The following is a 23536-nucleotide window of genomic DNA, read 5'->3' on the forward strand; positions in this document are numbered from 1 at the left end:
TGATGTTTAGGGCTGTGGTATGTCCCACACAGATGTCCTTGTCCCCAGCAGCTGAGAACGGAGCATTGGTCACTTACTGTGAAGACTTCTGGCTGCTGGAGTCAAGGACATCTCGGCCCACCCGACTGGTGTGCTTGGCTACCCCTGTTACACGTCTTACAAAGCGTCATCATTCTGCTACACTCAGAACAGGAACGGAAGGATGGATCTGCATTGGCCTCAACAAATACAGTGCACAACCACTTGAAGGATCCCGTTTCTGGCTACCTTTTCCTATTTTGTATATACTTACCAACCTCTGTTTGTTTTTTCACGTATCAGTTTTATTCACTGTAAAAGAGGTTATCACTATTTCCTTTCTCACTTGGCTGAAAGAACTGGGGCGGGGCTATCCTCTCCACGCCCTAGTAGGCTTCTTTCTTTAGCTAATTAGCATAGTTCTGCCTAGGAGCATATGGGGAAGATAACCCACACAGAGATGTCCTTGATACCAGCAGCCAGAGGAAGCCTTCACAGAAAGTGATCAATGCTCCGTTCTCTAGGGCTGCCTTATGAGTGGAGCAGCTCTGTACTGCTGCATATTTTGTCAGCCTTTTTCAGATTTTTACAGAGATGCTTTCACTGAGGCATTTTAAATATATGTAAATATAAAAAGCCAGGAAGATGACTAAAAGCACCTTTTAAATTGGTGAACTTTAGTTTCAAGACTTCTTGGCCTTAGTCTTCATTCTGGATTTTACAAATCAGGAATATGTGGCTCTATTAGTACTGCTCCCAACACTCCATGTCAAAAAGCAGCAAGGAGGGGGGAAAAGATTGACTGGGAGAAGTAATCTCACCAGGCCATTTTTATCATATGAATGTTAGGGTGGGGCGGGGGGGGGGGACGACTGATTTAACTCAAATACAGAGATGTGAAACTGGCTCTTGCAAGAAGGAATTTTTTATGCATTTATTATCCCACTTTGAAAACATACATTTTCCAAGATTGCTTTTAATGCATCTACAATTATCCATTTAAAGGGAAAACCCAGTTAAAACACCAGCATTTAAAAAAAAGGGGGGGAGCTTAATTTATACTGATTTAAGAACCAGTGACAAAATCCATCATAGTTGCCTTTCAACACAGAAGTTTTCTGAGCCCATCTGCAAATGGGAAGTGACGGGCTTGGCAAATTTCTCCAGGGAGAGAATTCCACAACTGTAGGGCCATCACCAAAAAGGCTCTTGTGCCTACCAATCAGATCTGAGTTAACAGCGGGCTAGAAAGCATAGCATGTAATTAGCATTCTCACATTCCAAATAGGTATTCATGAATCCATTCCAATTTTGATAGCTTTTACTGAATCCTTTCTCTTCCCATTCCAGGGGTTGGTCCCCTTATATACGGCCCCGGTCTTTGCTGATTAGAAGAAGTCAACCCAGTTCTTGGAACAGGTGGCTGAGTCACTGTCATATGAGGTGGAGGTGCCAGCGGAGGTCTTCCGAGGTTTTCGGGATTATTTCTGGTTGTACTTGCTGCCTCTATTGTAGGACTGTTTTTGTTGTTTGCAGGCTCTGGCTTGACATCTTGTGAAAAAACAAACAATGATCAATAATCTGTTAACTATTTTACTTACGTATCACATTTATATATCATCCACGCCTAATGGGTCTAGGTGGTTCACAACAAGGAAAACAAAATGTTTTAAGAACTTAAAACCACTAAAAGCCGGGCCAAAAAACTGCGTTTGTATGGGTCTCATATTTCCACAAGGACCATGTTCCACAACTCAGGAGCAGCTACTGAAAAGTTGTTGCCAGATGAGTGGCAACTGGAGATGGACCCCTCCTGATGATCTTAATGAGCAGAAAAGAATGTGCAGAGGAAGGTGTTCTCTCTCTCTCTCTCTCTCTCAACCGGGTCCCTAGCCATTCAGGGCTTTAAATGATTGCCAGCATGTTTTATTTTGCCCAGAAACATGTCAGCAGCCAAGTAATTGTGCTTCCTTCAAGACTTCAGCTGTTTTGTGTACAACAAATCATTAGGCAAACACTTACATTTGTTTAAAGTTCTGTAGGGCCTATTTTGACCAACCTCCAGTTGTAGCCCAGGATAATATGTTGGAGGAGCAGAAAATGAGCCTCAGCTGCTTTGGTACTGGCAGCTGCTCTCTTGCTCCCTTCTGGCTCTGCCCTGGCTCTAACCGAGCTATGCAGACTCTAGTGACCATTAGTCCAGTAGAGGAGGGAATTCCCCAACCCTGGTCATTTTCCTGGTTGAGGATTTATCTCCTCTATCAGATGAATGACCAGCCTGCATGGCTCAGTTACAGCCAGGACAGGGTCAGAAAGGAATGAGAGCGGCTGCTGGTACTGAAGCAGCTGTAGCTCATTCTCCACTCCTCCAGCTTGTTAGCACGGGCCACTACTGCGGAACTCCAACATCACCGTCCATCCAATGTGCTGGTTCCAACATCACCACCCTGCCTTTCATGATTAGGAAGGGGACACAGTGAGTACATCCACTGAGACATTCTCCAAGGATGTCTTGATGCCTTCATATTGATCCAAATATTTCCATTGGTATCAAACAAATGGAAATATTTCCTTTGGAAGGGAATATATCCTCACCTGAATAAGTATCAATGCCTACTGGAAAAAGCATCTTCATTTGCTACCCAGATGAATATATCCTCATCTGAATAAGTATGAATGCCAATTTGCTACCTAAGACCTTTTGTTAGATGATGCCAGGAGACTTAATTATAGGATCTAATGGTGACCCTGGTATTATAGAATATCCACAAAGTAGTATTTGCTAGGGTTGTAAAGCAGCAGCCTTGCCCTGGTGGTTCCAACATTTGATGAAGGGGAGGTTCCCGTGCAAGCTAGAAATGGGGAGAAAAGAATGTTGTTATATGGCATAGTCTCTGGTGTGAGCCCATGTATAAGGATTTGGGTGATGTTGCTTACAGCTCTACTGAGGTCAAGCTGATGGGTCCAGAATGGAATTGGCAGCATTTTCATGATGAAATACAGGAGGTTGGTAATCCAGAAAAGTTCTTTTGTCAAAGTCTTTCCATTCTTAGTGAGATGACATCATAAGAACAGGTTGCTTCCCCGTTACAAGCCACTGGGACAAACTGGCCTTACTTTTTACCTTCTGTTGGTGTGGGTTCATCAGTGGTTTTTGCATGTAGAACAAGCAAGTCTTCTAGATCCTGAATTGCAGGATTAGTGGAAGCTTTGTTATTCTTCTTGTTTTTCTCCTCTTCACGTTGCTGTGTATATAAAAATATTAGACATAACCTGCAGTTTTAAAAACTTACCTGTTTTGAGAGGGGAAAGTCTATAATTTGAAACTAAGACTGAAAATACTGTAGTACTACTGTAATGTGTACTATTACAGTTGCATTTAATATGAATCTAGGTGTAGTTTTCAGACTCTTTGAATATATATTTGCACCATCTTAAACCTTCACTTTCATTTAATAGTTTCCCTATTTTGATTTAAGATTACACATAGGAAAACAGCCAGAAAGTTGTGGGATGGGGAAGGGAAGGAGATAAAGTATTTGGCATTTTGGAAGTGTTACTCAAAGTATCAGAGAAACAGTTTGCAAAGCTCTCTGACCAATTGCTACATTTCACTTTTCTGAAAATCTGACCATTGGGCAGCTTAATTCCAGCCCTTGATAATGTGATTATAGGAAGCATATTATTATGACTATAATAATATAATCATATTATATTAGAATAGATTATTATTCTAGCATATCATTATGCTAGAATATTTGCTGTAACGATTTACTTTGAATCTCTCTGAGTTGTGTTCCTTCTTTGTATTTGTCTTCACAGAAATGAAAGGACGATCCATGCAAAAAAATTCTAGAACACAGAGGCTCTTCCATCCATTCCAATAATGTGTCCAATACGCTCAACACTGTTTGAAGTTCTATAGCTTTGATTCTTAATGTCTTAACAATAGAATTCACACTACTCAAATTTGTCAACAATAAGATTAATTTCATGCTTCAGCTCTGGGTGGACTTGCATACTGATAGTGATAATAGTTAATTTATTCTTGACATATGAATTGTTTTGATGGTATATTTGAAAATTAGACTCTTAATTTTTTATTTTTTTTAGCATTCAGCAATATTGATGTTAAATGCAGTTTATTTAAATATTTAGTTATGTGTTAACTTACTATGTGGACTTTACAATATGCAATTTGTGGAGAAACTAATAGTTCTAGCAAGAGCTATTTTGAATTTCTTTAGAAATGTGAAAAGTATTACAATTAGCAGGTGAGTTGGCACATGAATTTTGCAACCACATAGTTCAACAAAGTGAAAAACACTCACAACGTTCTGGTGAAAAACACAAACGTACAGTATCTTTACTGCCAAGCTAACTCGATAAAACATAAACATACCATTTGCATTTTCTTCTTCAGCTCTGCATTGGCATGTTGATATGCTTCAGCCACAGCATTCAGGTAATATATAGCAAGACTACAAAATCAAATGTCAAGTGTTCTTTAATCTCTGTGATACTTGATGATGACTTAAAGTAGATAATTAGATGAAGGAATCTGAAAGACTGTCTTTAATACATCGCCTAATTCAAGGAACATGCAGTCTCTTGATCCTGATTACAGGAATGCAATCTGTGCCAAATGTGCTCTCAAGGTGGTTTGGGTTAAAATCTGTATATTTAATCTGTAATCAGTTTATTAACCACACTACAGAAACAATCATTTATATATGAGAATACAAAGAGAACTTTGGAAGACCGAAGCATAACCCATTTTACTTCAAGTTACATACAGCAGTACTTTTCAATCACAGCACATTTGAAATGGCAGCCTAGTAATGCAGCTGGCTAAAATCTCCTGGCAAGAACACAGTTTTATTTTATTAGGTCAACAACTTACACCATAAGCAGAATTGCAGGTATAATCAGTCCTGGATTTGCCACATAACTGAAGATCTTGGCTACAAGTGGTGGGAAATCATATCTAATAGTCTCTTGGATAACATCATACATTTTCTTTTTCCCACTGGAAAGATAAATTCACAGGTATGTGTAATATACAATAGTAATATTTTAATAATTAAAATACAGGTGACCCCTGTTATTCATGGGGGTTCTGTTCCAGCCTACAACTGTGGACAATGAAACCACAAATAATGAGACTTTGGGTCTATGGGGATTTGGAGGGGGCGGGGTTAGGTTCCTTGAGTCTAGAAATTGTCCCAAAAAGCAGAAATAATCGGAATAAAGCACAGTTCCTTGCTCTCTAGGCCTCCAGCTCTTCAGAAAGCTCACCCCCAACCCACAAATCCTCTATATTTGAGAATTTTTCCAAAAAAAAAAGTATTGGGGGGAATTTTTTTTTTAAAGCTACAATATGTCACCATGCTGCAAATTGGTGGCCAGAAATGACATCAGAAGTCATTTCTGGTTACTCAGGAACTGTGAATAGGCAAATTTTGCCTATTTTAAAAACTGTGGATATGCGAAATCATGGGTGCCAGGACCATGGATAATGAGGGTCACCTGTACATTCTAGAGCAGGCATCCCCAAACTGCGGCCCTCCAGATGTTGCTGAACTACAACTTCCAGCATGCCCATCCACAAAAAATTGTGTCTAGGGATGCTGGGAGTTGTAGTTCAGCAACATCTGGAGGGCCGCAGTTTGGGGATGCCTGTTCTAGAGCATTGGTTTCCATACACCTTACTTTTAGAAATATCCTTCTCAGAGATTCCCTTCCAGTATAATGCTTTTGAGTATTTAAAAAGGTGCTTTCATTTCCCCTTTTAAATATGGAATTTAATTGAAATTTGTTTTAAAATCTACATAAGTGGCCCCCATACAGCACAATGATATGCAGATGGTTTCCATATTGCCGGTGATACTGCAGGCATTTAAAATAAAATCAACGGATTTGTCCAGGAGTGCTCTTGTGCAAATTGTGAAAAAATGCAGTTAAACAACAGTACAGCCATTATTTACAAGGTCACACAACTGTGTTTGTGCACCTTTATCTTTTAAATGCCCATCAATTGTATGGTAAATGCCTGCAACAGCACTCATGGGACACTCATGGTATGTGAGCCAGTAAAAGCAACTTATATAGACATAATGGCGAGGGGAGGGAACCCACCTCCCTACTTTCCCTGCTAAAGGGAATATAAAGGGAAATCAGATGGTACCCACAAACTGAAACTAGGATGCTGTTTTACAGGGCAAGACAACATGCAGAATTGTCTAAAACAATCCAAAGGCCCTTGATGTATTTCTTCTCGTTTGTCAAAACTCTCATGTGATTGCTACTGACACTACCTATTAACAAAAGAAGGGTCCAATATAGGGGAGCAAAAGGAACAATTTGTTCTGAACTGGCTCCACGCTGAGTCAGAGCCATTGGTGCAGCAAGAAACAGTGACTAAATCAAATTAAGGCTCATTGACATGTTAATCCAGTCCGCAGAACAATCGGTGCAGGACTGATTCAGAATGACAGTAAAAAATGTATATTAATACAGTGTTAGCTGAGCATATTCTGAACAAGTCAGTTTCTATTATTCCTCTACCATCTACAGTCATCATATGGTCGTAGTTACCAGATACGGAGGAGACTTTAAAATGTTGCTTTGGAATTCAGGGCATTGTTTTCTAAATTTGTCTGACATTGTTCAATAGCTTCACTTTGGGGCCATACATGGATCAATTACATTTTCATCGTCTGGATTAAATGCACAGTCCTCTACTGGTCCCTAGGGTTGTAGTTATTCTAGCAGCTATACACCAAGCTTTTTACATAGCCAAGAGCTGCAGAGAGATATGTGCTTTGAAACATGAAATCTTTTTAGACATAAGGTTTTCCAATGAGCAACAGTAAAGTAAAGTAAAATAAGATGTTCTGGGGTGAAAACCTGCCTGCAAATGGATCTTTTCCCCACCCTCCTCCACTAATTCCAGAAAGGTTCTGTTTTGGTGGCTAAAGGAAAAGCATTCTGTATGTGCTGAGCTTTGACAGTGAAAATGGGTTCAAAGATTAATCCCTGGTGACTGGAGTTTTAGCTTTCTGTGATATATTAATGGTTCTTGTCCATGTGTCCTGACCATCTTTTCATACAGTGTCTCTCTTTCTGCTATGTTCTGCTTGGTTTGAGGCTCGGCATGTTCCTGCTAGGAATGTGTGCGAGTTGAGATTCGAGCACAGCTTAGAAGCTGAACTGATTCAGCTGGTGGAGTGCGGCGCTGGGGAGGGGAGAGGTGGTGAGTGGCACCTTGGAAAGTAAGGACAGCAGGTCCTTACCTGCTCCCGTAGACCTCCCACTACAGCTTCCTGCTGCAGCAGTGCGCCCCATTAGGGGTGTGTCCGAACCGGTCTGGAGGCCATTTGAAAGGCCTCCGAACTGTCCGGACCGGTTCGGACCTGGCCGGTCCGGGATCTTCCTTTAAGGGCGGGAGGGCTTACTTACCCCTCCCGCCTCTTTGTCCCCTCCAGTGCCCGTATTTCACTGTGTAATTGGGGCGCTGGAAACCAGCCGCCCCCCCCGCGAGCGGATTAGGGCCAAAAGTAAGCTACTGCCACCGTCGCCCTCCCTCCCTCCCTCCCTTCCAGCCACCCGCCCAAGTCCTCACCGCATGGTGTTCCAAAAAAGAGAGGAGCTCGCGAACAGAGCTCCTCTCTAGGCAAAGTCTCAGCCCCAACTGGGGCCTTGGGCGCGTGCACGCCACATAGGACACCTGGGAACTTCCGCCGGAGGCCCGGTCTACCCGCTGGCAGGGGACGAGGCCGGGTAGACCGGGCCTCCGGCGGAAGTTCCCAGGTGTCCTATGCGGCGCGCGCACGCCCAAGGCCCCAGTTGGGGCCGAGACTTTGCTGAGAGAGGAGCTCTGTTCGCGAGCTCCTCTCTTTTTTGGCACACCATGCGGTGAGGACTTGGGCGGGTGGCTGGGAGGGAGGGAGGGTGGGCGGGCGACGGTGGCAGTAGCTTACTTTTGGCCCTAATCCGCTCGCGGGGGTGGGGGAGCGGTGGGGGCGGCTGGTTTCCAGCGCCCCAATTACACAGTGAAATATGGGCGCTGGAGGGGGCAAGGAGGCGGGAGGGGTAAGTAAGCCCTCCCCGCCCTAAAAGAAAGGCCCCCCTTCAGTGCCGGTCTGGACTGCTCTGGACCAGGCACATCCCTACGCCCCATAGCAGCCTTCGCATTGTGGTAGCACAGCGGCGGCAGGACGCAGATGGCCTCTGCACATATGCAGCAGCCACGTATGTGCCACTGCCACCAGTGGAGGTTGAAGGCTGTGCTGCTGGAGTGCGTGGGCTGCTGGGGGAGGGGCATGCCACCACATTAGGAAGCTGTGTGGAGCAGTGGAGGACTCCTGACTTCTGAGTAAAAATACACAGGATCACAGTGTGCCCCACAAGAGTTTGGCCACAAGCTAGATATCAGTCTATCAAGCTCATTAAAAACATGTATTTCTTTCTTCTCATCCCCCGTACCTGAATGGTCCACAGTCGAAGGAGGGAGGCAAGGACATAATAGTGTAGGCAACTGGCAAGAGGCTTAGAAACAGGATCAGTAGCAAGAGTCCCATATAAAAATTATTGGATTTGGAGGCCTTGAACACTCGCTCATGGGGAACATTGCTACTCATAACAGCCCAGCTCTGGAAATACATGGAGGTTAATAAACGTAGCACATTTATACCAACTAGTCCTGGTGCATAAAAGGATCCCATCCTGTAAGTGCCAAAAGAGAGAGAGAGAGAAATAAGGCTTTTTATGAAGGCTGAAATGGTTTGCCTCAGGAGAAGCAAACTACAAAGTAGTACAGGCATCAACTACCAAGGATGGATTCAAAGCAGGTTCTTCACTGTGAGGAAATATCAGTAATGATTGGATTGGAATCTGACAGCACTGTGATGTGACCTTTCATTGAAATAAAGCTGCTGTCTCTAATGTTTGTCTGATTTGGCTGTGTTTGAGACAGAACTTTTGGAGCAGATATGACTGGGGAGAGAAGGCTTATTTGGTGATTAGCAAGGCGGAACACTGAGAAAAGGTTAGAACCATGGTCATCATCCATGCAGAAAGTGGAGCCTATGATACTGGGTACCATAGTTCAGCTGATGAGGATATCCAGAGTGTGACAGAGGCTGCCTCTTTCTATTAAGATACAGGTGAAACTCGGAAAATTAGAATATCGTGCAAAAGTCCATTAATTTCAGTAATGCTCATTTGGGCTCATGAAAACCCCAAATCCACAATCTCAGAAAATTAGAATATTACATGGAACCAAGAAGACAAGGATTGAAGAATAGAACAATATCGGACCTCTGAAAAGTATACAGTGTACTGTGCTTGATTGGCCAGCAAACACGCCTGACCTGACCCCATAGAGAATCTATGGGGCACTGCCAAGAGAAGGATGAGAGACATGAGACCAAACAATGCAGAATTGCTGAAGGCCGCTAATGAAGCATCCTGGTCTTCCATAATACCTCATCAGTGCCACAGGCTGATAGCATCCATGCCACGCCGCATTGAGGCAGTAATTGCTGCAAAAGGTGCCCAAACCAAGTACTGAATACATATGCATGCTTATACTTTTCAGAGGTCCAATATTGTTCTATTCTTCAATCCTTGTCTTCTTGGTTCCATGTAATATTCTAATTTTCTGAGATTGTGGATTTGGGGTTTTCATGAGCTGTATGCCATGATCATCACAATTATAACAAATTAAGGCTTGACTTATCTCGCTTTGCATGTAATGCGTCTGTCTCATATATCAGTTTCACCTTTTAATTTGCATTACTGAAATTAATGGACTTTTGCACGATATTCTAATTTTCCGAGTTTCACCTGTAGAACGCTCCATGTCAAAGCTAAGATCTGGAAATCGACCCCAGGAAGCTGGCCGGCTGAAGGCAACATCTGCTTGCGGTAAGTATTTGTGTATAGATGGATAAAGATATATAAAATCAGATTCTGCCTAAAACATAATACACCAGAATTTAAGAAGTAGCCTACTGTATATGAATTTCACCATATTTCCTGCCTCTATTAGCTCTCATGAACCCAACTTCCATGTCTATCACTAAGCCACTTAAAATAAACTTTCAAAGAGAAATCAATATTCAGGAGCTTTCCGTGGCCCCCGTAAGCCTCCTGGCTTGCATTTGAAATACTTTGAGCTCAGCAGAGATTCCTGCTGGCAGGATAAAACTGGTAGGCATACTTTCCTGCCCCATTCTACCCATTCATCCAGTGAAGGAAGGAAAAGTATTGGGAGTACTTCCTGCATTTTGTCTTGAGAGCTTTGACCATCTCTCCTCATAGTTCATCTCCTCACTGTCTCTACTACTACTGTTTTTGCTAAACAACTATGTTAATGATTAAAACTTGAAATACAAATAAATCAAGGCAAGTAAGCCAGATTTACTGACATTTATTTTGCATGCAGATCAATTCTCCACACATCTGTTTATTAGATAACATTTACATTGGAAGGCATTTTTAAGGTCATAAACTTATTTAGTAATCCCCCACCCAAAGGATTCCTCTCCCTTTTCAAATAATGAATAGATTACTTTCAATGAAAGAAGAACAGAGACTGCAGAAATTATATTTGAAAAGTTATTCAGCATATATTCCAAGACTGATTTCTCTAATTCATTAGTTTTCAAACTGTGTACTGGTGAGACAATAGATTTCTTAAAAGCTTATTACAAATTCCCCACTGATTAAAGCCAGTCTTCCCTGAATGATAGCTTGCCCATGATTACTACTCTTCCCAATGTAGAATGACAGAGAGATTCTAGATGTGTTCTGTGGTGTATTCTCAGCTTGAATGGGCTGACAGTAAAATACCATGGGCCTAATCAGCACTACTGCATGAACAGTGTGGCCATCTTAGAATACCTACCTAGAATTCTTTGAAATAGAAATAGAAAGGGGTTCCTGAGCAGACAGGTTCATAATAGAAAGGGTTCCCAGAAGTCAGAATGCTGAAAAACCAGTGCTCTAATGAACATTTATCAAATATATTTGACATGAAATGTGAGGGTGATTAGAAGAGTCACAATAAGAAAATCAACAAAAGTCTTCATTTTGGTGCAGCTCTCATAGCTTGGTTTCATTTTTTTTTAAATCTAAGTGCATTAACCAATAAGAATAGCTTACCAGATCATTCCTTGGTTGAAGATCAAACCCAGCACATTACCACTTATGTCAAACTCTGCATAAGAAGGCTGTAAGAAAAGACGGAACATACTGTGCTAACTTCTACTAGATGAATGAACACAAAACCCAGAGCAAGAATATATAATCCTCATCTAACATTAAACATTTGTTTATTTCTATTGACTCTTACCCTTTGGGTTATTATAATAATTCTAATGGTAGGGTATAGTGATACATAATAACCCACCTCAAGCACAAATATTATGATGTGCATAGATAAAGTGGTAACTATTTAACCCAAGCATTGTGTATATGGCCTTGCAAATTCATGCTAATTTGTTTTTAAATGAGGAATTTAAGCCATCGTGCACTGTCAGACTTCTTTTGGAAGAACATCATTGTGATTTATACTTAAGACAGCAGTTCTTGAAATAAAAAGAGAGCAGGAAGGGCCGAAATGTAGCTTAACAGAAATTAAGACCTTATGTTGGATGTATCCACCACTCTGTGGCCAATGGAGAAGTAAAGAGTTGTGCAACATTACTTAAATACTTCCTCTGTCAGTACAAAGGTGGTGACCTCATTATGAGGGAAAGATGCTGCAGAGAGCCATGGGAGAATCCTAGAAGCATCACTTTCTCCTAAAATGTAGGGAGTCATCTTCAATTAACTAGGCAAAGGAAGAAGGGTGGGAGACAGGGAGGGGTGGGACACTGGTTATATTAAAAGAAGTGCAACTCGTCAGGGCACCATGGATATCTGTATCCTGAAGTGAGCCAAAGTGGGAAGCAGTCATGCCTAGAGTCATACCACTGTAGGGTTCAGTTCAATTTTTGTGCATTCTGAATCTATTTGTTCCATGTTTTGTCTGTCTTCAACAATGAGGTTGTGAGGGGAAACATCTTTTAAATGATAAAAATAACTCAATAGTGCAGCAACTCCTAACATTTAGGGTATTGCCTCTTGCTTTCCTAATATGCCTGCTTTGCTGTATTCCACCCTGCCTAGGAAACATGAGAATTTGTTGTTGCAGCTAGAGCAGTAAGTGGGAGGCAGGTTACTGATAAAGAATTCGGGACCTGCTCAAGATGTTTTTTGCCCTGCCTTCAAGGGTGTTCACTTTTTGCTGACAGTTGCAGGATGCATTCTCATGACCCCGTTTGTTTGCAATAGCTGCAGTTTTAAATTCATCAGTGCCAACTTTTATTGTGATCAGCACACAATGACATGGCCATGTACGTACCAGTGGTACCTCATGCAGGACTCAGCATAGTTGATCTTTCTGATACCACCAAATACTTTTAAAAAGTTGGATTACAAATCAAGTCAATGTAAACAGTTATCTGAACATGTGTGAAATGCTGGGTAGAAAGGAGGAGAATATGCCATGTAGGTGAGGAGGCAGAGCAATAGACTTTTGAAACACATGAGAATCTGCTGTTAATTCTGGACTTCAGCAAAATCTATGCTACTTCTATTTATTTCAATACATGCCACAAAAATATAGAAAAATCCACTGACATCCACACTAACACTGTGTGCATTAAAATGGTTTTCCTCCGCAGCCCATTTTGCTTCCCAAAAATATGTCCCTGAGGGTCCAAAAGTCCTCAGAGACATATTTTTTGGAGGCACAGGAAAAAGGAGATTGGCAAAAATTGCCCTTCCCTTGTTGCATGTACAAACATTAGTCTGGATGTCAGCATAAGAATACACATCCTCACCATCAACTGAGCCAAAATCATGTACAGAAACGGACTTTCTGCATGGAAAGCCTTACTGAACTGTGATCTCATCAACAAGAGATAATTCCTAGTCATGATTATAGATTTAAGCCAGCTAGGGCTTAATACTGGCTTTTCTCACACTATGACTGGCTTTTCTCAAACTATGCCCTATGTATTTAGGGCACGGCACATTAATAAGCCAAAGCTTGTCTCTGCTTGAGCAGCCTAGCCAGCCTTTCCTCAGACAAGACAATATTACATAGGTATATTCCAGTGGGGTGGGGCTGGGGAAGTCAAATGAAATTAAAATGCGGCTCAAAGCCATTTGTTAAAGTATACTATCAGTTGAACACAATTTTCACATACAAATTATTTACTTACAAATCCAGCTTCTAGGTCCCAGCACCAGCAGTAGTTTACAAATCTGACAAAGCAAGCACGGAGGAAGTCTCCCACCAGTATTGTTACAAACGTCACAAGTATATCGGACACAGTGAGCCTCACAAATTCCTGCAATTGAAAAAAATAACAAAATTACCTTAATGCTCCCTCCAAAGTACTATAATCTATCTGATACAGCTTCAAGTAGGCCATTTTCCTTCCCCCTCTCATGCTCTGTTGTCTGCTCCCCACCGCCCCCAGCTCCTAGATTCCGTGGCTTTTGGACGCTACTGAGCATGCTCTGTCTTTGCCAGGTTGTCCTGGTTTCCCCCTCCCCTATTTCCCCCCTTTTAGTTTACAAACTAAAAGGAGAGGAGAACTGGTCTTGTGGTAGCAAGCATGACTTGACCGCCTAGCTAAGCAGGATCCACCCTGGTTGCATTTGAATGGTGAGCAGGGGCGTAACTACAATAGGGCAAGGGGAGACAGTTGTCTGGGGGCCCACTGCCTTGGGGGCCACCCCAGAGGCAAGTCACATGACTGACTCCCCCAGCCGCGCACCCACCCAGGCTTCCTTCAGTTGTATTCATCCTCCGAAATTGATGTGAGTGTTAAGACCTGGAGCTACCAGAACAGCATGTCTTTCTCTAGTACCATTAAATGACTTGCATCATCCACAATTTGCAAAACCTTTAAAAATAATTTAGGATGATGTTCTATTGTGGCACATAGTTGTTATACACACACACACACACACACACACACACACACACACACACACACACACACAGCCTCATTTAAGATTTCTTTACTTCATGAGCTGAGCTTCAGTAGGGGGGGGGCATTTTAAAATCTTCTCTCTGGGCCCACTCCAAACTTGCTACGCCCCTGATGGTGAGCACCATATGTGAGCACCATAGGATATTCCCCTCAAGGGATGGAGCTGCTCTGGGAAGAGCAGAAGGTTTCAAGTTCCCTCCCTGGCTTCTCCAAGATAGGGCTGAGAGAGATTCCTGCCTGCAACCTTGGAGAAGCTGCTGCCAATCTGTGTAGACAATACCAATGGTCTGACTCAGTATATGGCAGCTTCCTATGTTCCTAAACTTATTTCCTTCTGCATACCTAGGAAGTCCCCTGAAGATACAGAAACCAATACTCTTTTTTTTCTTTCCACAACTGCTATTTGACCTTTTTCTTTCTTTTCTTAAAAAATGTAGTATAAACAATAATAAAGTCATCACTGATCATGAAGCAAGTTAAAACAAAAAGTGAAATATTTTGTAAGAAAAAAAGAGAGAAATAAAAATACTAGTTTTAAAAAAGTTTATTTTGTCTGTTTCTTAAAATTACCTAATTTGTTATTTAACTCCATAGGCCCAATTGTAAACAAGCTTAGTTTCCATTCCACAGTTTTTTCTTCGCACTGCACAAAATGTGTCTAGAATAAACTTTGTAATGTTAAACCTTAGTTTTTAAAAAATCACATTAAAGTCTTCTTTCTCACAGGCTCTTTAATATGAGAGCCAGGGTGATGAAGCATTTTTAGTTTTACTGTCACTGACAGGAATGTTGTCTCAGGCTGAACCAGTGCTGTATTCACCTGTTTCCCTGCTTCTGCTAGTAGCTGACCAGGATGTTTTTCACACATGGCTCTATGCCTCTGGGTATCTGAAGAGCGAATCTGCTTTGCAGCATATTCGAGGCATTTTAATTTGAGGGATTAGATGGACCATTCACATAGCCATTAGTACCTCCTTGGCATAGCCATCAGTACTAGGGATGTGCAAACAGGTTCAACATCAGGGAGGGGGAACCTCCGCCGGACACACACACTCCCGCCGCCACTTACAACTCCCCCAAAGGGTGTAAGTAAAAAAAACCTTATTTTTTTTAAAAAATGTTCGTGACCCCCCCTCCCCACATCGAACTGAACCAGGGGGGTTCAAGGGGGTGCCAGACCGAACTGGCCAGTTCCGTGCACACCGCTAATCAGTACCAACATCAACACCTTCAGAGAAAGCAGAAGCCCTGGAGCTTTCCAGCTTTCCCCAAAGCTGCTGGAAATAGATGGTTTTTTTTACCCTGGACATAACTCGGGCTAAGCCAGAATTTGCAGCCTTCCTTTAACAAAGCCCTGTCTGTCCTGGTCCCTGATAGCCCGCAGGGAGGTTGGGTTAAATTTGTCCAAGTGAATATGTGGACTGGCACACTCCAATCAGGAGTGGATTCGGGAGGAAAGTCCTGTCTGTAAAACCTCCTGTTGATGTGTTCTTCAAGGCCTTCTCATAGAGGTGCAGAGGCGTAACTAGGGAAAATAGCGCCTATGGCAAGCACTGAAATTGCGCCCTTGTCCAAACAGGAATGATGGGACTTGTAGTCAACAATATCTGGAAATCCCTGTTAAAAGGAACACTGTACCATCTAGGCATGGTTGTTGATCAAAACCTGAAAACATGAGCCATCTCTGTAAAAGACTTAGAACAACAGTCAGGAGTTATGCGAGGATTCCAAGTGTCATTTTTTCTGTCTCATCTCATTCTTTTTAAAAAACATGACTTTGTCCTAGAGGATCACCTGCCCAAATAGCCACTAGCAAAATGGGGGAAGAAGAAGGTGGTGGTGGTGGTGGTGGGAGGGTGTCTATAAACCAGTGAATGATTCCTGCCAGCCTTTGTCTTATGATGACTGTTGGCTCATGATGGGGTATATGTGCATTCACCACACCAGTGCTTACTTTGACACCAAAGGGGAGGAGGACACATTAGTTTGCCACACTAGACAGAGGCATTTGCAACAGGAGCAGACAGCCAAGTTCCGCCAGGGCCAAAACCAGCCCCTGCCAGACTAAGAAATCCTTGTAATTTGCCCCTTCCTGTCACAAGTAGTGTGCTGTTCTTTTACTATTGACTCTAACTCTCAGATATCCCAGTCATGGATGGAAAATTCAGGGTCAATTTACAAGAGACACATTTTCTACATGGAAGTTTCTTCTGTGCAGGTGTTGTGCAGAAACCCATGTGTAGTGACCACCAGGGGCATAGCAAGGTTGGAATGGGCCAAGATGAGATTTTAAAATGGGCCCCCAGCCCCTCAAAGTCCAGGGCCTCGACACACCCCAGGCCCCCAAGGATTTAAGTCTGATCTTTCAATATAAGTATGCTGCCTGGAAATACATTTCACTGAACACACACACACACACACACACACACTTCACAGTACATAGTAATATACAGTGAGTACTATATATTTGTGCTACTTTTAATGCCTAGAACACACTAGCAACGCTAATTATTAAAATGGCCCCCTCGCTGCAGATTAGCAAAGGAGACTTTCAACCATGCAGGGTGAGCCTATGTTTGTTTTCTCAGAATTCTGAACAAATTCAGTAAAGTTTGATTCCAGGAGGTTTTTCACATGAGACTTTTAAAGCCCTTTAACACACATCTCTGGAATGGAGGTGCTGCATTCACATGTTGTCCAGATTTACCCTGAAGTCCCTGCAAGTTATTGGAGAGCAGTTCACACACAAGAAAAATAAAATAAAATAAAAGCACAGCACATGCTTCACAGTTCTCACTCAGACCTTCTGGATTGCAAAACAAATTGAACATAAGTGCATTTATGAATGAATGAGTGAGTGAATGAATGAATGAATAAATAAATACATAAATAAATAAATATTTGTTCCAGAAGTGTTTGTAATTCTCTGACATGAAACAAGCCACTTATAGGCCTTTTTAGATAGTTTTTGTTTTTAAAGCCAGCACATTTTTCAGTCTGTTTAAATTAAATATTCAGAGACTTCTCAGTCTCGCCCCACCCCCCATATCAAAGCCCTATGGCAAGCAGATCCTTATATTGGTGGGGGAGGTAACCACAAAAAGGAATTCACAGCCTACTTGGCAAAGGCTGTACTGCATGGTCTGGGCAGAGGGTCTGCTGCAGGGAGCTCTGCCAGCCTTCTTCCTGGATTCCTGCCTCCCTTGGGCCTGCCCAGTTCAGGCTTCAGGGAGCCCCGCCCACCCGCCGATCAGCTGAGAGGCGGGGAGAGAAGAGCTCTGCAGTTTGCAGGCTGCTCTGATCCTAGGCCTCGTTGCCGATCCTAGGCCGGAGCTGGAGGCAAGTGGCTGAGGGGCCCTGGGGCTGGGCAGTTGGGCAATGGGGTGGGGGTGTCAGGAACTGGCATGGCGCCCCCACCTCAGTGGCGCCTAGAGCACGTGCCCTACCTGCCCCCCCACAGTTCCGCCTGTGTAGAGGTGGTAAACCTATTGTAACTAGTCTGAGTGTGTGTAGTCCTCTGTTTGATGGGGAGTACATTTAATTATTTTTGGCCCTGGTGGGGAGACAGCCTGTGTGAGAGAATTATGAGGCAATACTGAGGAAAAAAGGCGATCTTGAGAAGAAATTTGATTATGAAGTAGAGTTGAGACGAAGAGTAATGGCAAAAGACTGAAAAGGAGAAAGTATGGAAGCTTTTTGCTCTCAAGCATAATAATTATTATTCATTTAAAGTACTTGTATACCACTTTGCCAGGGATACTGGGGTCTAAGAACTGCAGATAAGTTTGAGGATCTGCTGTTTCATCCATTTTGTGGATGACAGAATTTGCAAGAATCCTGTGGGTTTTGTTTTTCTTTTGCTTGCTTCTACTTTCATGAATAGCCACTTCTTGAGAGATCTGGGTTTTTTAATTGGTGCGTAAAATTTGTGTATAATGTGTATTTGTTTATTAATTTAATGTTTTTTAATTATTAAATTTGCCTCAGTTCATTTCAATGTTCATCTCTGAAGCTCTTCCCTTTTTAAATTCTGCAACGTTCCTTTATTGTCTGCTTCAAGCCTACTTCTACAGCCAGATGACGATTCTGTTGCAGGTACTCTGCCTTTTCTTCTGCTGTGACCACTAGATGTCTCCTGTGGCCCAGTTTCACAAGCTGAATGCAACCTTTGCAATTCCTCCAGTTATGGCTAGAAGAATACAAAGGTATTTCCCTTGGATTATGAACTGCCGAGAGTCTTGAGTATGGGGCGGTATAGAAATGTGCTAGCTAGCTAGCTAGCTGGCTAGCTCAAATCAAATCAAATCAAATCAAATCAAATCTTACTCTAGGCGCTATCCATTATTCTTTCTACATGTTGACTGATGTTTTATTCCTGCTATTTAACTTTTTATTATTGTCTTTATTGTGTGTTTTCCATTAATCTGTCAAGTCTATATTTTGATGTTGGGTTTGTTTTTATGTTTTGTAATCTCCCTTGGGCCATATTTCAATAATGGAAAGGTGGGGTAGAAATATTTCTAATAAATAAATATAGTTCCATAGAAGATGAAACATTCATTTTGATTGATGCTTGAAAGAAGAACATGCACCACCACCATCAAGGTGCCATATGAAGCACTGTAAAAAGCATGCAAAGGAAGTCCTCTCCTCTAAGCACTTACTATTCCCACCGTGGTTTCCCAGCAAGGTCCTCGAAGAATATCCGCTGGATTCACAGGAGGTGGATTATCAGCACTTCCATTCACTGCAGATGAATTATGGTAGTTTGGGGCAGTCCACTGTGTTATGTTCCTGATCACTCCTTCTTCAGCCAGCTATAACAGAAGAGATGTGTGTATTAACCTTATTTAGGTTTTCTAAAATGTATGCTAAGGACTATATATGCATACATACAATCATAACGAAAACATACAATATGTAACAATTGGATTAAAACAGTCACATACAGAAATCTTCGACAAGATTGACCATGCAAATGAAGGCTTTGGTAGGCAGAGTGAGTAGAGTTCCAAAGACACTGACCACTGAGAAGAATGGAGATCAACCTATGGTGGAATCTTGGGATCATTACTATTAACAGTGTGGTTGATAGTTGCAGTGAAAATTATATCATGGGCATTTCCAGAAGGTAATTTTTATTTTATTTATTTTTACATTTATATCCCACTCTTCCTCCAAGGAGCCCAGAGTGATGTACATGGCTATGTTTATCCTCACAACAACCCTATGAGGTAGGTTAGGCTGAGAGATACATGACTGGTCCAGAGTCACCCAGTGAGTTTAATGGATGAATGGGGATTCGAACCTGGGTCTTCCTGGTCCTAGTCCAACACTCTAACCACTACGCTATGCTGACTTTTCCCAACATGAACATAAATTGTGGTGAGACATTTTCCCAAGATGATGTCATTGTTATTTCTTTAGTACTTCAAAGTACACAGATTTTCAGAAAATGGCCAGTAGATGGTGGTAAGAAGTAGCGCAACATCCTTTGATGTCATTTGGAACCCATGGAAAATCTCTTGGTGTAATTTGTGTTCATGTTAGAATAAAGTCTTGTCTGGAAATATCCCAAGTAGTACAAATGAGTATTTGCATTCTGGAGCAACTGAAACCTTTCCACCTTTCTCCCCTAAGCCTTCCTAGTTTTGTATAGCTTCATTTTTTATTTTTGTTTAACATGCAGATTTGGATTCTACTAAATAAAACATTGCCAATTGATCCTGGGCATCTGGAGTGAATGAAGGATAATGAGGTATAACTTGCCCCTTAGGTTAAAGACCCACCAATGGCATAGATTCCCCTTAGGTTAAAGTTCATCTGCAGGAGGCCTGATCTGGTTTAGTTTGTTTTTTAAAGTAATGTTTGCATTAAAGCAAATGATTAACATAATATGTAGTGACTCATACTTTGGGGTAGATTCTGTAACAACACAAGGCATCCAATACTATGGCAATAAAAAAGACACAGTCTTAAGATGCTCAGAAATCTAGACAAGCTTCTTTATTAACATGTGCAGATGTGCCCAATGTGTTCCAGTTGTAAGCTTTCTTCAGGGACATTTATTCAATATTCTTATAAGAGACCTCCATTTCAAAAGAGGTCTGCTTCTTCACTCCAGGTAGAGACTGGAACCAGTTGGGTTAATATTGGCCCAGGCATTGCAAAGCTGATAGGGACACAGGCACAATGCCAGGTGATCTCATCTTACTTTCCTTAAGGAAAGTAGGATAAAAACGGCACTCATGAATAAGTCTGGCTTTGATCCAATGCTGAATGATTAAGATGCACAAGTACTTCAACCAAGTGGTCAAAGAGGAATGTTTACTAATACATTTGACTGCAGAAGTTTCAGTATTTCCATATTATATGCAACTAGTAACAGGAGTGAGCCACCTAATGGTGCAGCGGGGAAATGACTTGACTAGCAAGCCAGAGGTTGCCGGTTCAAATCCCCGCTGGTATGTTTCCCAGACCTATATTGGGCAGCAGCAATAAAGGAAGATGCTGAAAGGCATCATCTCATACTGCACGGGAGATGGCAATAGTAAAGCCCTCCTGTATTCTACCAAAGACAACCACAGGGCTCTGTGGTTGCCAGGAGTCGACAACAACTCGACGGCACACTTTACTTTACTAGTAACAGGAGTGCCAAGTGGTGGGAAGGTGTGTGCAACAGCTATGCTGGTTATTGTTCTTCTCTGTACGCACACACTCATCTTGACCCATTACTTCTAGGCCTGTTAAGCATAACAGCCTTGCTTGGTATGAAGTGTGTAGCTTGCTAAGCATGAAAATAGTGGCAAATAAGAGTGGAGGCTGGCCTAATGGATGCTGATATCACATAGGCATTGGCAGCTCCCTAAAACAGGAAAAAGCATGGTTCTACCCAATGCAATATTGGGAGGTAGGGGGCATTTTACGGGAGCTCTATTCCCAGGCAAAAGACTGCAGGTTCCAAAAGACTGCAGTGTAGTACATCCCCTTGATCGCAGCTTGTTCATGGTCAACAGTGGCAACACCAGAAAATAAATGGGGGACAAGCTGTGTCCCACACAGTGTTCCCTTTAAGGCATGTGCATGTGAGCTCACTGGCAAGGTTTTTTAATGTGCGTTCAGTTAATTTTAGATCCTGCTCAGGTTGAATCAGGAATGCCCTATTCTAAATGCATGTGTGCACATACTGCCTTGATATTCCCACCCAGAACAAAATTCATTTTGCACACAGATGAAAAAAATTAGAGAGAACACTGGTCACACATATTAAATTTCTGAAACAGAAATGGAGGGGCAGGTGGGGAGGCAAACTACTTGTCTGAGGGGGCTCTTGCCCCACTCTAGAGCTGTCGTTGATGGTAAAGCAGTACAGGAAGAAAAAGCGGACAGACTGAAAGAGTGGAACAAGTGTGGAGGGTAATGCTTCTGACCACATACATGATACGACATTGTATATTATTCTCTCTTTATAACTGCTCACCTTTTCCTTGACATCATCCATTAAGGCCAATAAGAATGTATATAGATTCCCAAGGAAGAGTGCAAAGATACGTCCTAGTTGCCATTTCAGTCCAATGCGAGGATGATAATCTTCTAAGGCTGCAATAGTTTCGAACAGTGGTGGGCAAAACATTCCAAGCAAGGACATAACAATTTCAACCTGCCAAGCAGGAAAAGAGAATATTTGTCACCACAATGTTAATGCGCAGGACAAGTCACTTTTACTGTACCTAGCCATACACTACAAGGTCAACAAAGAATGAGCACACACTTGATGATCAAAGCACAGTTGGGTTCTAAAGAAACCACTTGGAATCATAATTCACAACTGTAAGAAGCTTTACTTAAAACAAGGAAAACTTAGCTGGGTCATATATCGGTTTGGATGGAAAGAGAAGTCTGTGTGCCTGTGTGAAACAAAGCTAGTATATGGAGAATCCATTTACATATGAATCCTCCCATCTCTTTAGGTTTAAAGTAAGATTAACCCTTTACTTTCTCGCTAGAAATAATCCAAGTCCAACAAAAAGAATGCTTCCTTCCAGTTTGAAGCATCATAGGATTTTCAGTGGTGTGAAAATAAACAGATGATCTCTATACATGAGAAGTGAAAATGAACTCTCTCATGGCTTCCACTTATCGTTTTCCAGCTGTCCTGCATAGACTCCCAGTACAAGGCCTACCCATGAAGTAGACTAAAGTGATGGAGCTTAAAGTAAATAAATGAGAGGCAGGGTGCAAGAGAAAGCTGGGATATTTGACACCATCCTGCTGTTTTGTGTGGGGTGGGAGGGTGCCCTTGTTCCTGCTGTGAACACAACAGGATGATTTTCCTGAACTCTTTGCAGACTCTGCTGCCCTCTGGGAAAACAGAAGGAGAAGACATGCCCTTTTATAATGTTGAGCCACGATAGGGTAGGCTTTTACACAGCTCCCTTACAAGACTGCTGTAAGAATTATGAAGATAATGTATGAAAACTGAAAACAAAACAACCTCCCCACCAATCTGTGATAAGGATCATGAAGGTCAAGATTATGTGGGGACACTGATTCAGAATTAGAAGGGAGGGGGGAATTCTGAAAGGAACTGGAAAGAAAAATCTAATGGTGGAGTATTGCCTTAGCTAGCCTATCAACGGTTCAACATAATATGAGTATAATTGCTGTTTTCTTATACATTGTATGATTTTGAATGCTAAATTATGGAAATGTATGTTTAATAAATTGTTAGTAACAAAACAAAAAAAGTTCACTATCTAGCCCCTTAATGGAAGGTTACTACAGAAACAAAGGAAGGTATCTCTGCTTCCCTTAGATTTCAAACAGCTGCGACTTCTTTCATTGGCTAGAACAATAGAAGGTAGAAGTAGGCTAATTTCTCACTAAGTAATTGGTCAGAACACTGTACATTTGGCATCCAATCTCTAGATCTACTAGTGAAAGACCATGTTTGTTTTAAATGGAAGCTAATAATCTGTGCACCAAGTAGTCCATATGGCACCCCTATATGGTGTGATATATGAATTGAGCCTTTTGCAGAAGCTTGTTGGCAAGATACTACTATACTACTATTATTTTTATATACCACTTTTCACCATAAGTTCACAAAGCAGTATAATAATAATAATAATAATAATAATAATAATAATAATGAAAATAATAATAAAAACTGTAGTCGAGAAGAAAGAAAAACAAGTCAAAATAATCAACATAGCAATACCAGGGGATAGTAGAATAGAAGAAAAAGAAATAGAAAAAATCACCAAACACAAAGTTCTACAAATTGAAATTGAAAGGCTGTGGCAGAAAAAGACCTAAATAATCCCAGTGGTAATTGGCACCCGAGGTGCAATTCCAAAACAACTTGAAGAGCACCTCAACACCACAGGGGCCACAGAAATCATCATCAGCCAATTACAAAAAGCAACTTTACTGGGAACAGCCTATATTTTGTGACGATA

At 41.8% G+C, this 23536-nt stretch overlaps 1 protein-coding gene and 2 long non-coding RNA genes across 4 annotated transcripts in view; 2 read left to right on the forward strand and 1 right to left on the reverse strand.

Moving 5' to 3' along the window:
• Positions 1-927: 927 nt before the first annotated feature.
• Positions 928-23536, reverse strand: part of LOC128329880 (transmembrane channel-like protein 2) — an 82323-nt gene continuing 59714 nt past the window's right edge. The window contains exons 13-21 of the mRNA XM_053261740.1: positions 21556-21735; positions 18740-18892; positions 13296-13424; positions 11188-11255; positions 8506-8745; positions 4922-5047; positions 4421-4499; positions 3143-3263; positions 928-1569 (exon numbers count right to left, since the gene is read on the reverse strand). Coding sequence (XP_053117715.1) covers positions 1340-1569; positions 3143-3263; positions 4421-4499; positions 4922-5047; positions 8506-8745; positions 11188-11255; positions 13296-13424; positions 18740-18892; positions 21556-21735 — 1326 coding nt within the window. The 3' untranslated portion in view covers positions 928-1339. The remainder of the gene's footprint in view (positions 1570-3142; positions 3264-4420; positions 4500-4921; positions 5048-8505; positions 8746-11187; positions 11256-13295; positions 13425-18739; positions 18893-21555; positions 21736-23536) is intronic.
• LOC128329882 (uncharacterized) lies at positions 2425-4784 on the forward strand. The gene is made up of 2 exons (XR_008309833.1): positions 2425-3024; positions 3841-4784. It is a non-coding gene; the product is annotated as an uncharacterized LOC128329882 (long non-coding RNA).
• LOC128329881 (uncharacterized) lies at positions 17237-18396 on the forward strand. 2 transcript variants are annotated; one of them, XR_008309832.1, is made up of 2 exons: positions 17237-17758; positions 18136-18396. It is a non-coding gene; the product is annotated as an uncharacterized LOC128329881 (long non-coding RNA). The 2 variants fall into 2 exon arrangements; XR_008309831.1 differs by having other exon boundaries at positions 18171-18396.

The sequence above is a fragment of the Hemicordylus capensis genome, chromosome 6, assembly GCF_027244095.1.
Source record: "Hemicordylus capensis ecotype Gifberg chromosome 6, rHemCap1.1.pri, whole genome shotgun sequence".
In the NCBI taxonomy this organism is placed as follows: Eukaryota; Metazoa; Chordata; class Lepidosauria; order Squamata; family Cordylidae; genus Hemicordylus; species Hemicordylus capensis.